A 13,425-nucleotide genomic window follows, 5' to 3' on the forward strand; every position below is an offset into this window, starting at 1 on the left:
TGATTTTACAACAATTATTTCACGTACAATGATATTCATAAATCTATCATAATTTCGTCTGCGCCATTGACCGTAATAATTCTACAAAACCGGTAGGATCTCCTTCAATTCGATGAAATTACTCGTAAATTCGAAAAAATGAACAACGTCAAAAAACGCAACAAAGAGTCACGTTTACATGCGGTTCAAGAGATACTTTCTCTATAGATTCGAAGTCGAGGCTTGAGGAGAGGATTCGGGAATTAAAGATACCGGGAAGATTGTATTACTGCAGTAACCTCCGCTGATGACAAAACAGGCAATGCCAGGCGTTGTCCGGGGTGTCCCAGCGGGAACAACCCTTGCGGCAAACGCGGGATCCGCACTCGCCGCAACCGACGCCGCGACCTACGACGAAGGGTTTCAGGCAGCAGGCGCACCGACTATCGTCTAGAGTCTGCTTGGTCTTCTCGTCCTTCGCCTCCTTCGCTGCTCTCCTGGGGAAAGAGTGAAAATTATCAAAAAATCGACCCTCGATCGTTCGAGTTGGGAGCCAAAGAATTTGCCCGGACTTTGATGTTTTCTGGACGTGTCGAACATAGCTTTGCACCTCTTTCGTAGGTAGGATCGCCGTGTTTAACGTTTCTTTTGTGTTTTGTAAAACCTGTTCTCGAGAAAACTTTGAACCTCGTTCGCATATCGTATTTCTTGATTATTCCAAGAGTCAGAGTTGCGACGTTTTCTCAAATTTTTTACCACATTTCCTGTTTTATCAAAGACGCAAATTAACGACAAACATTTCTCTCTCTCTCTCTTTCTCTCTCTAGTGGTTACGTAAATATGATCGTTGTATATATTATTCAACTTTACACTAATAAACGAAGTAGAATAGTCAGAGTTTCAAGCACGCAGTTTCTTGTCACACTCTTTATTTCTTTCATTCTATCGACGATTTGGCGTTAATTTAAAGCTTCGTAAGTATCGATACACATCTAGCGGGTACGGTACAATGAATAACGCACAACGCAATAAAATATCATCCGATTTATTATTCTCTTTGCATATATTCGTGAAAAATTATCAACTAACGTTCGAATTATTATCTATTATATATATATTTCTGCAGGTGATTAGCATTCGCGAGAGCTCGCGCCTCCATCCATTTACACTTGCCATTTTCGTATGGTTAAAATTTACCGTTATTTACCATCGGATTTCCTCGTCTCCACTTCCTGAACCAGAGCGGTCAGTGAATAATAAGAACATTCGGATATACTCATTTCGTACATACAATTCTCGCCGAGTCCAACAACGATGCAACACGCGTTCACCAGCGGTGAAATAAAAACGCCAATTAATCATTCGTAATTCGTATTCATTACATAATGTGCAAGACTTGGTAGTTAATTTATTTTCTTCTCGTACACTTGACCATGGGTATAATATTCGTGTAATAATAACTTTTGACGAATAGCGAGGAAGAAAGGACAAAAACCGAACAAAAAAAAACATCGCTTGCGTCGACGAGTCTCGGTCAAATACATCATATCAGTCCGGATCACGTCTTTCGTACGATCAAATCCGTCATTCGCATACTATTCCAAACGATGTCGCTAATCTTCTCGGTCGAAAAATACGGCAGCTGATCTGGGACCGGCGTGGCTCTCCTCCTCTCTTTCCCAATCGGCAGTGACAACCTTCACCACGACCACTTCTATGGTTATGAGGAAGAATAGCACCATGAAAACGGCCATGTTGTACTTTTCCTGACCAGTGACCACCCTGTCATCCTCCGTCAGTAGCGTCGAAACGACGAAAGAAACGTGGACGAACATCTTATCGCTGTTTAAAGACGTTCAGTGTGATGGTTGCTGGGAAAATAACTCGGCTGGCATCTGTGCAAAATGCACGCGGATAACGAACGTTAATTGCAAGACAATCTCTTAGCAACGGCACCGCACTGCACTCACTCTGTTTTCTTGTCGCAAACTGGCAGCTTTACACGGCCGGAATTGAATTCTACTGATTTTGCGCCACAGATTACATCTATTTAAATATGGATGACCCTGCCGTCACCTTCGCCAACGTTTGCGGGCGGAAGAAATTTCGCAGACGTACCTTGGCTGCTTGAGAATGAAAACTGGTTTATATCCTCGAAAAAGTGGGGGTATTTTTCTCCAAGGAAAGGCATAAAGGGGTAAAAGACACAAAGAAACAGCTCTGAATTAGGAATTAACTGGAGTCACTCAATTTTACGCTGTTTTTTTTTCCTCTTTTTTTATACTTTTTTGTCCCTTTGTTATCTCCTTTTAATTCAGCTTGTATGGATTCCTTTCACAAGACGCACGAGTGCGACTCAACTCGCATCACCGCACAAATCGCACACTTTATTCCTGCTCGATGTCCGTAATTTCCAGACCACTTGTTCTCTCTCGCGTGTTTCATGAAATTCAACCAGAGATAAGCAAGCCTATATCGCAATCCTTGACTCTCTGAATCACGAACAGGGCTCGGCACTAGCTGTTTGTTTTCACGACCGCTTGTGCGAAAAGCGATTCGCTGTCTTCCGGTATCATTCAACCACTGCGCAAAATGTTGTTGCGATCTTCCGTATTTTTATTCGTGCACAGTCGTCGACCAGTAAAAGGTAAAGTGGACACTTTGAACCTCGTTTTGAACGTGAACAACTCGATTCTACCCAGAGACCGTTGTTTGTAATCGCAGTATCTTATCTGATCCCAGGTCGTCACACACGGCGATTCACAAAATAATTATAATTACATCGCACTTCGCAAAGTTTTACAATTTTCACATGCGCTTTGGATATTATCGAGGTGCACTGTCATGCAGTTGATGTCACAGAGTACGCGAAATTCGATGTACGCACGAGCATGCTTCTTCGCAAGCTTGCAATCACTTCTCTTCGCCGTGCAATCGTCGTCGTCTGACAAAAACAGCGATAAATCGTTGAGGTCTGCAAGCCCTCACTTTGGTTGATATTTTAACAATATTTCGCGTTATTTTCCATATACGGACGCATTTCAGATGGCAACTGCATCGAGCAAGGCAGGGTATATAGGAGGAACGGATGGTCCGTTGGTTTGTGCCGGACTGCCCGTTTGAAAGTAACAGTGCTCATTGGAGGGAAACTTACTCGCTGTAAAAGGAGGAGGCAGAGTCCGAAGTTATAACAAGCAACATATAACGTGATCGGTTATGTCATAGTTTTAATGCCAGTTCAGTTGTGGGTTCTCTCGCTATGAAGAGAAAACTTTCACTCGATTCAACCGTCGTCCCTTCCTCTCGTTCTTCGGGTTCGTTCGTTTGTTTATTTATTTTTTACCGACAGCGTTCATGCACCTTATGCCAAAACTATTCCGATGACGCGCCGCAAATTAATGTTACATCGAAACTCGGACGATAAACACGTTTGTGAAAAATTGAATCACTCTTTTTTACACATGTCGTTCCATATAACGGTGCAATTTCGTTTATTTATCGATTGGCGCAAATTGCATCAACGACTTTTCACTGTAAACCAATATCATCATATTTCGGTGGCTGGTTTATTTTCATATTGCGATTTTTATCCGGTTTTTTCGACAAAACTAAAATATAAACGTTTCATGTGAAATGATTGCGCTTGAAATGCTTGCACGTATTTATTTACAATCAAACTATCGTTCTCTGTTAAAGACGTAAAGTTTCACAGCCAGTTCATGCGGGTAATAAATGCTTCAAGTCGTATTTCAGTAATAAAATATTTTAAAAATATGTGATTGTTGCAGAGGTAGGTGATTACGCAACTATAGATTTCTAAAAAAACTAATTTTTTTCGTAGTTTAATGTAGGTCATTAACTTGATGAGTAATACATTTTTCCTCTATGGGTTACTTTGAACTCCAAACCTGTTATGCATAATGTTATCGTACGATTTCAAGTTTAATAATTCACTTTCAATGGCAAACCGACTATCCTTTATATTTCTACAAATTCGAAATATGCATTGTCATCGATGGCGCGTATGCGATTCGCAACGTTGGTATTTTGCAAAATTCTCATCTCATAGCGTCTATAGCGCAGCAGTGATACACCCGGTGATTAATAAAACGCCGTCGAATAACAATGGGTGTAGAAACGTTTGTCTTAGCGAGACGTTATTCTTCCGCGGAACGGATACGAAATTTTTGCGGTGAACAAGAAAATAAAAAAAAAAAAAAACAACAAATAACGTAATTTGGAAAAATTGCGTCACCTGATATAATACGTGGGCTGATCGAGATCGACGCAGTAAAACCTTTTCGCCTTCGGCCTCAACACGTGAAGCGACCGTTACTCAACAGGCTGTTATTCAATAAACATCTCTGTTCCACTTTACGAATTCTTTACAGGTCTCGATTTCTCTACGATCAACGTTCGTTACAGGCGTATATAACACATTCGTGTGATACACCTGTGTGTGCCACCTATTAAAATTTCGTAACCGAATAATTCACCGCCGCATGACATAACATCCATGCAACTTTGCTGGATTCTTATTCGAGGTGTTACAGTACTTGGGATAAAATTAATATCCGTGCAGTCTTGTAACGTTTGGTTGCAATTTCGTTCGCTGCAATCAGAAGCGCGGACCAAATTGCAGGTGGTTGAGCGAAACGGGTTTGAAAGCTGGAAATTGAAGGTTCGTCTGAATTTTACTAAACCTGTTTTATTCCGGTGTATCGAATGTCACACGCGCAGCATGCGGAAAGTATCCCATTTAAAGAAGCAAACGTGCATCATTCACCTCCTTTCTCGACGCTAATCTCAATGAAAAAAGCTCCACTACAGAGTTCTGGAATTCGAACGCGCGAACGGACGCGAATTAACTCGCATCCGTGAATAGCGACAAAATAGGCAGTCGAAGCTGCCGGTTAATAAGCGCGTGAGAGAGCTGAAAGTTGACAATTAGAATGATGCCACGCGCTTCTACGGCCCGCACGAAACTTCCCAGCCTTTACGATTATTACATATACGTTTGCCTGAATGAAATTTCGTTTCGCCATTATAATTTCAGGCATTGTCACTCAAATTTATTACTAAGAAAAGTTAACAAATTTTAAGAGATGAAAAATACTCGTTTCAATCGGATCTATTCAACGAGTCCAATTTAATTGCCAACTGAAAACTCACTACAGAGTTCTTAAATACTTCTATTTTTTATCATAACCAAAATATGTTCTTTTGGGTGTAAGATGAAAATGAGTTCGGTAACCGTAACTGGAAAATATTGTAGATATCACTATTCTATTTGATTGCGGAGACTCCCTCTGTGGTTTCTTGCAACTGTTGCAAAAATTTGAAGTCGGTGCAAAAATGAACTTACGTCGAGGACTTGACTATCGGAGAAATTGAGCTTTAAATTATTTCAACAAACAGATTCGTCGTAATAACCAGAAAATGTAGTATTAACAACTACCACCGCACTAAATATAGTTATACCCTTCTACTACATTTTATTGTTATTACAACAATATTTGAACAGTTATTTTTTGTTCACTATAACAAATGAAATTTTTCTCAGCGTAGTGATATCAGAATGTAGGACATCCGATGTATCTACCAGTTTCCGGTGACGGAATACCGTTACCTGCAATATCGTGTATGGGTGTATCAGGTTTGTGCAATAACATATCATGAAGTGGGATAGCTGCAGATTTTTAAGCGCGTCATTTATTGCTTGCCGGTTTTTTTACAGCGTTGTTATCCGCCAGAAACGCCGATCAATTTATCAATACTTCTTTTCGGTTGAAGCAATAACAAATTCTTTAATTTCTGCGAATTTTGTAGAATGTCTTGTTTTTTAAACAACTTTTCGTGAAATACGACTTGTGAATATTAAAGAAATATACAGAGATTGCAAACAAGGCTCGCTCAATTTACACCCACTGTGCAAACACAATTCCGCAATGTTTTAAACCACTCGTGTATCATCGCCCGAGGGTTGAATTAAATTTCAGGGAATTTCCAGGCGACACGCTGCGAACCAACGTGCTTGCACTCATTTTAACACCACGTACGGAATTGCCTGTAGAGATGCGATATGTGGGAGTCAGGATGAGATTTTATAACGGCATCAACCGGGGTAATTCATTTGTTTCGTTGTAGATAATCATGGGAACGTTCCTGCGTATATTATACACATCTGTTATACAAAATAAAAATATCACTCGCGTTAGTTGCAAGAGAAGATATACACGTATAATACATAAGTATATCCATGTAACCAGACAATGGAGAATGCATTTATTTCGCATTCGCTTGAACCAGATACCGAGCGAAAAAAATGACACTAACACCCGGGAGTCGGCCTAAAATTTTTTTAGACAGTCACAAACGGCTTCGGAGCTTCCGACTTTCGCAACGTGCAACTCGCTCTCACTCACTTCCGCGCTGCGGCTTGTCGCTTCGCTTAGACAAGCATTAGACACACCGTTAAATTGGGGGGAAAATTAAATCGGTTCTTACCACTTGTCCGGATTTCTTCTGCACAGTATCGTCCTGAGTAAAATATTTTTTATTAATCTTCGCAGCTCACTTGGTTTCATGAAGAGCTTCGGGGCGATCAATCGGTTCGTTAAAACAGCCGAATCGGGACTCGATAGGAAGTGATTTTTACTAATCGGTGAGGGAAGATCCTCGTGACCAAGAATACGCACGATTCACAATACCGATTGTCCCACACTGGCACATTTGACTCTAGACTCAGGAGTTTGTTCGTCACTAAATCCAGCATCGACCGATCTTCGCAACAAGGACATCAACACTGCAACAATGAACCCATCGCACCGTGCTTCACAACTACGGGTCGGTGATTTCCGGTGTGCTTCGTGTTTATTCGGTAACTATTGTTTTATATGGTTTGATAAGTCGATATACATATATCCATGTCCTATGCCCCTCTTTCTCTCTCTTTCCCCTCACTCCCCGTTTTTCCTAATAGCGACCTCTGAAGTCCCACAACGCATCCTAATTTCAAAAGCTATTCAACCGGGGTCGTTGCACGCATGGTTAAACTTTACGCACATCCGCTGTGCCTTTTTACGGATATCTGACCCCTCCGCAGGCTTTGACGAGTTACAACTTTATTCGAGCCCGATGCGCCTGCGACAAATCGCGTCAAGAATCTTTCACGAGTGCAAAATCTCGCTGTACGATGTAACATCTTAGTCTCGCGATTGGAAAAGAATGAGAAGAAGAAAGTGGTGGCTTTATCTTAGCGCAAATCACCTGATCTGTTAGTAAAATAACAAGAGGATAGTGCAGAAAGCGCGAGTTTTCGAAGAATAAGTCTCCGTCAGACACAAGAGCGAATCAGCTCGTGATGCGTGAATCAACTCAGTCGACTCTGTTTTTAGTTTTTTTGCAATAAAATAAAATAAAAATATAAAGTAAATTAATGTCCAGAGGCTTCGTGTTCTTCAAAGAATTTTGTGGTTTCGCCTTCGATGGATAACGTGGATATCCTGATATGGGATCGTCACGACCAAATCGAAAACGAGATTTCACAGTCTGAACGTTTTTTGCACGCTAGTTGATTACCACGGAATTTCAAAACACATATTAAAACTACAAGTAATTCTTAAATTTACGAATGACTGACCCACTATCAGTTATAACATTCGGGAATCATTATAATTTCACCATTTATCGTCACTTCTCGACAGTCTACACAATATTTTTGTTTTACTTATTTTTTAATTGTAATAAATATTTTCCAGGAGATAAATAAATGAATGAATAAAAACTACCATCACTTCGCGAATGGAACACGAGCATCTAGTAATTCCGAAAGCACGGTCATCCTGAAAGCGGGCAACCCGACCTGCATTCGAGTACGGCGTATTGCGTTACTCGGAGCTCGCCGTTTCGCCGCTACTGTTTGAAATGAATATTTCAACCGTGTGGCGTGGTTCTTATTTGTATGTGATGCCAAAGTAACAGAAAAAATTTCTATGAAATTATCTCAAATATTTTCTTATTTTTTAAGTCGTTACAATAACCGTTTTTCTCTGTAAATTGTGCGCCAAGATATTGAAAAAGAATTTGGTATATTTTTCGTTGACCATTTGTGGCTAACGTAGAAATGAATTATTCAACAACTTTTGTGCTGCAATGGATTAGATTGCTTCAATACGTCTCTGAGGATTGTAACCGTATGACGGCTTTCAAAATTTGTTTACACACCGAAGTCTCGACGAAGTTCAAACATTGCTGGTATGTCAATGAGATTTGTCTAGGATTTCACTATTTTGCTAACGTTTCGCAAGATTCTGAGGATTCAAAAGCCAGGCATAACCGCATCGGACCAATTCTTATTATACAAAATAGCCCAAATATAATTTTTTTTTCAACCCCTCACCTCCCATCCAATAAAAAATTTTTTTTAAAAAAACTGCGACAGCCGCAACAAGTCGCGGAATAAAAAATATATTGACGGCGAATATCAGATTACGAGTTACCAAAGCAGGGACGAGGTGGTGAGAAGTTACCTCCTTATCAGATACGCCTTAACTGTTCACCAGCGATAATGTATTTTCAGTGTCGCGAGCAACTCAGGCGACGTAAACATCTTAGCACAATTATAATATAGCTCGCAAATCGGGCAGGTTTCGCCGCTGAACGTTTATATAATAATCATGGTATACGTAACAGCTTAGACTAGACATTGTGCAGGCCGCAGCGCAGTAGGCGTAAGTAAATAGCATGAAGATAACTCACGTGTCTCAATATACGTAGCAATTGCACTGACCAATAATCGAAACTGGTCGAGAGATACCTACAATTGAGCGTTTCTTACAATGCAACGGACCTTGGAATACTTGCGCAATTACGTAATAAAACGATAATTCTGCACTCGGTACTGTTATATACATAACACAATTGTTTTTGGGTCACGCTAGCATTACATTTTGTGGTACTTGATTGGCATGCTCGTTTAACGGGAGGATAATAAGGCAATTGTCTTCGAAGCATTATTCCCTTGGTAATTCGTGATCATTCCAATATGACTGGTGCTACTGACTGGCGGAAAAAGAATAATAATTGTACCTTGTATCATACGCGGTGCAGTAATTACGCTCATTCGTAGGTATGCCTGTAACGCGTGACATATACGCGACGTGTTGTTGTATTATATCATTGACATACTCCGGTGAAATTTGCGCAAGAATGTATTAAACATTTCTGACGCTTCTAATTTTAACACCCGAGATGTTAATTATTGCAAGATTTGCACTTGACTCGCATCGCCGCACGGCCTTTAAGACTTCCCATTCCCCTTTATTGGTTGTTCTATCTTACACAGATTTACCGCCAGATGACACGAGGATTTTCAATACGTAGGCGTGACACTGAGTTATTTTTCTCCTCTAGTTTGGTGCTGAACCACAGTGGCTCTCCTTAATCTCAAAAAACAAACAGACTTTCTTGATTGCGTGTCAATCAAGAAAATTGACACGGGATACAATCTATTTGACAAATTAAATTTTCTACTATACGTACATAAACCGAGAATTCTTATGAATCCAACAGCGCGTGATTACATTTTACGTTTTTACCTCTGATGTCGCGATAAGATAAATCTCGTTCTCTTCATGGACGCTAAAGTTGTTTTATCTTTCAGTCGCGCGTTATCCGACGCGGCTAGTTACTTTGCCGGTTCAACATCTTGTCGATTACCATCGAAAATTATTGTTTATATATTAAGAATGGAACTTCCTGTCACTTACAAACACAAGATTTCATTGGAGGTATATTTTCACGTTGACCCTTATCCTATGCTTAAGCCATTCACTGACTGTTTTGCCCAACTAAACGTTACGCACTTAATATGCGACAGCTTACGCCATTCTAAAAAGCTTTGAAAACGATCGGTCATGCGGATAAGTGGGCAACACGAGTCACAAAAACAGACAGCCATTTGTCATTCCGGTATGCTTTGAGATAGTAACTCGAATAGCTAAAACGGCGGCTGCAGGCGTTAAGTGTTGCAATTAACAATCGGGACCTTTTTCGTAGTACCTTATGAGAAACTTCGATCCTAAAAACTGCAACTGCATCAGGCACTCGTACAACATGTACTTGCAGCCCGTTTGATCTCGCGATCGTTTTGGATCGAGTGAAATTGAGTGAAACGTAACCGGTACAGATACTCTTGTTCACGTAAGGAGGGAGAAGGCAAGAGCAGCTCAAACGAAGAGTAAAAAAGACGAGCTGTAGCGAAAAGTAAAGGAGATCAGGGTTGGTCGGAGAGAAGGTGTCGGTCAATGGACGGCCAAAAAAACTTATCCCGAGCATTAACCGGCAAGAAAAAGTCACGGTGAAACAAAATGAAAGAGTCAAGACAGACTCCTCGAATGGCCGGAGGGTCGAAGGCCTATATTTCATCACGCACACCGCTCTTTAACGTTCTCCAACTTTAAGACCCCCCTTCCTCCCAAATGAGATCTCTCTGTCATTAGAAAAGGCCAGCAGGTTATTAGTCTGGAATTCTCGTTTAAATTAACCGGTACACCGGGAGTACTTTCGAAACGAACAAACATTCTTTTTAAATCCCTTACAGATATTTCCGAAGCTAATCGTGAAAGGTATAACACGTGTGGAAAATTATTTCTCATCCCTTTGGAAAGCAGTCGGTAACTGCTGATATTATAAGAGTTAAACTCACCGGTAATTTCTTCGTTTATATAACGTAATTCAGAGTTAATTTGGCGATAAATCGATATCTCATTAGGGTGAAATCGATGAGGCGTATAAGGTCGTGCCGATCGATATTACCACTTCGGATTGAACGTACTCTATATTTAATCGAAGGTCATTATCGAGCACAACGGACTTCTTCGTCGTTCAGAAAATGGACTGAAAATATTCTCGACGAGTTGGAGATTGTTCATGCTGCAGTCTGTCTTAAAATGAACCAGAGAAACGAGGAATTTAAGAATAGCTGCAGCTTCATTCAAACGCATGACTTATTTTCGACAATTTCCCGAAGCTGCATGACGCTGATATAGAAATTATAAGGATCCTTGGCACTGTTTACGTACCACTCGATTCGTCCTTTGCCATTCAATTAGCCGTTGATTGATGTAATTGTTTTGCGGTATCGTAAACATTGACCTTCGCGCTTATTGTTATCCCTTCTCCGGTGTTCCGAGAACTTTTTGTCGAGGTATAATTACATAAATGTATTCTTGCTCGCTCGTTTGCAACCGACTGAAGAATTAACGAACGTAAAAGAGACCATAGGCTGGCTTACGTTTGTCGAACGTCACTGCGGTACGCATCAGTTTTGTCTCACAATTCATCGTACAATCGTCACAACGTCATTTTTGCTTCCTGCTCGGGTTTCAACTCGGCTGACGGTTGATTCAATCACATCGTTTCGCAAAATCTGATCTCAAAAACTCACCCTCTTCGTAGACTGTTGATAACGATGAAGCAGAGACCGGAAACGAGGCCGGCAGCAACCACGCTCACTCCCGGTGATACTACGAAGATCATTTTTACAGTAGTCTCGGATTTGATGTCCACCACCGCGTAGAAAAAGAAACTCGGTTATCTTCGCTTTTACAAAAACATAACTACTCCGCACATTCTATGGACAATCGCTGTTCTCAGCCCTTCCGTTCTGCTCTTCTCTTTCTGTCCTCTTTTGCCGCTGTTGTGGCTTTCTTGGTGTTTGTTTACGAGACTCTCGATATCCGCACTTGCTTGATCTTATTTTTCGTAATTGTACTCGCTGTGAACTTTTAACCGGTCTTTCCTTTACTTCGACACTGTTCCAACCGGAGCTAACGAACCACCTTCGAGCACTTTCCTTTCGCGACTGCCTCGAGGTGTGATGCCGATCTGGCGACGTGACATCTCTCAAGATATCTAATACGAAAACTCGAGATAAGCGATAACGCAAGATCTTCGCACAACCTGAAACCGACAAGGAGATAACATTGTTTCGTTCACGTAAACTGAATCCCTGCTAGCTCTGACAATGAGATTTATTCGTATTTCATTTTACGGAAAAATAAAAGTTCCACTCATGTGTTTAGCAAATTACCGGCAAGTTTTATCCTCTCGGCAATAGTCAAATCGATGCAGGTAGATTAATTGACATTACACTTCTTTTTTTTCAGCGTTTGATTTTCTTCTCTCAGTCCCGATTGGACATATTTAGGGACGGATTATTATTCCTTACTTGACATGATGATGAACTGCTACAACTTGGTTACCTCACGGTTAGCTGATATAGGTACCGTTCATTATGCAACGTTCATCGCTGTAATAATTACGTTACGTATTGTAGGTATCAATCGATCAAAGTCGATGATGTTTATGTACCTGTAGTTATGTCACAGTAATTCCGCACTCTAAATTTCTTGTCTTTGAAACAAGTGGATATCACAATAAAATTTTGGTGAATTTTTGTCCTCCTCACATTTGATGTATCATTCCATCGATTTTATAACCACTTTCCGATTACTTTTTTTCTTTTCATTCTTAACAATGCGTTCGCACTTCACAGGATTTCCACGTTCTGTGTGGTGCAGAGACGAGATTCTGAGAGACCAAACTCTTCGACATGCTGTCCTGAGATGCGAATGCCTCTGTACCGACTAACCAAAGAACGCAGCCGCCCAGCTTCGGCTCCAGCAACTGAGTTCGACATTCTTGAACCACGTGCTTCGCAAAGCGGGTTACGATACCGGTGCTGCGCTCCAGCAGGTAGGCGATTGCTTGGAATTCGGATTTTGTTTTCTTCCAATTTATGTATTTTTCCCCGATCAAAACATTTCTGTACTCGTCAAGGTGTACAAATTTAAATTATAAATCCTGCTTTTCAATTTTCATTTCAGATGTCCATGGATTTCTCCAACTGCAAAAGTACATCGTCTGGAGATACAAATTGGAAAGTCTAAATGGAATTGAGTCTTCGAATCAAGTTTGTGTAAATATGAGGCCTTAGCAAACATAGAAATGCAGTTAGTCGACAAGTCGGCACTGTCCATTTTTCTTTACACGCGTGGTATTTCATTCTCTGTACGCCACTAACGGCAAGTATGTTCAAGCTGTTAAGAAAGTCGTAAAAAGGCTTGGAAATACACATCGAATCGTTTATATCAGATAATATGTCGATAGGATTTTTTTCCCTCTTCCTGTCTCTCGATTACACTAATGCTCTTATCTTATCGATGAAAAAATTTGATATCATCTTGAGAGTTGAACAATGCTAGATGTTTTCGAGAGAGAGTAAATACATTGATTTCAGGAATACCCGCGTTGCATTTGCTTTGAAATACGTCGCACGATTCATTCAAAATGAAAAAAATAAAAAAATTGTGGATTGCGTAATTTGCGTGTTCATTTTTGCGATCAAATTCTTTTAATCAATTTTCATTTTACTTTAGTGGC

At 40.5% G+C, this 13,425-nt stretch overlaps 2 protein-coding genes across 13 annotated transcripts in view; one reads left to right on the plus strand and one right to left on the minus strand.

The window, feature by feature from the left end:
- Positions 1–13,425, minus strand: part of LOC107220127 — a 44,150-nt gene that overhangs the window by 30,175 nt on the left and 550 nt on the right. For 3 of the 7 annotated variants that reach the window (XM_046734262.1, XM_046734258.1, XM_046734246.1), the window contains exon 3: positions 270–476. In XM_046734262.1, coding sequence (XP_046590218.1) covers positions 270–476 — 207 coding nt within the window. Of the gene's footprint in view, positions 1–269; positions 477–3,873; positions 3,885–11,428; positions 11,545–13,425 lie in introns of those variants that run through there. The other 4 variants (XM_046734255.1, XM_015658581.2, XM_046734291.1 and 1 more) reach the window with 4 other exon arrangements.
- Positions 6,562–13,351, plus strand: LOC124293491. Of its 6 annotated transcripts, none has more exons than XR_006903349.1 (3): positions 6,562–6,859; positions 12,539–12,738; positions 12,870–13,351. XR_006903349.1 is itself a non-coding variant. In XM_046734472.1 (3 exons), the coding sequence occupies exons 1-3, from the start codon at positions 7,906–7,908 to the stop codon at positions 12,977–12,979; spliced, it is 345 nt and encodes a 114-aa protein (XP_046590428.1). In that variant the 5' UTR covers positions 7,821–7,905; the 3' UTR covers positions 12,980–13,351. The 6 variants fall into 6 exon arrangements, 2 of the variants coding, with proteins under 2 accessions (XP_046590428.1, XP_046590419.1); XM_046734472.1 differs by lacking the exon at positions 6,562–6,859 and adding an exon at positions 7,821–7,940; XR_006903350.1 differs by lacking the exon at positions 6,562–6,859 and adding an exon at positions 8,578–8,711.

Source organism: Neodiprion lecontei, chromosome 1, assembly GCF_021901455.1.
Source record: "Neodiprion lecontei isolate iyNeoLeco1 chromosome 1, iyNeoLeco1.1, whole genome shotgun sequence".
NCBI classification, from domain to species: domain Eukaryota; kingdom Metazoa; phylum Arthropoda; class Insecta; order Hymenoptera; family Diprionidae; genus Neodiprion; species Neodiprion lecontei.

What these genes read in the sequence shown, in the direction of transcription:
- LOC124293491 (XM_046734472.1), top strand. Translation starts at nt 7,906, where the DNA reads ATGAATATTTCAACCGTGTGGCGTGGTTCTTATTT. An exon ending in GTGTGGCGTGGTTCTTATTT is followed by an intron (nt 7,941 to 12,538) that starts GTATGTGATGCC and finishes CGCACTTCACAG; the next exon opens with GATTTCCACGTTCTGTGTGG. An exon ending in CCGGTGCTGCGCTCCAGCAG is followed by an intron (nt 12,739 to 12,869) that starts GTAGGCGATTGC and finishes TTTTCATTTCAG; the next exon opens with ATGTCCATGGATTTCTCCAA.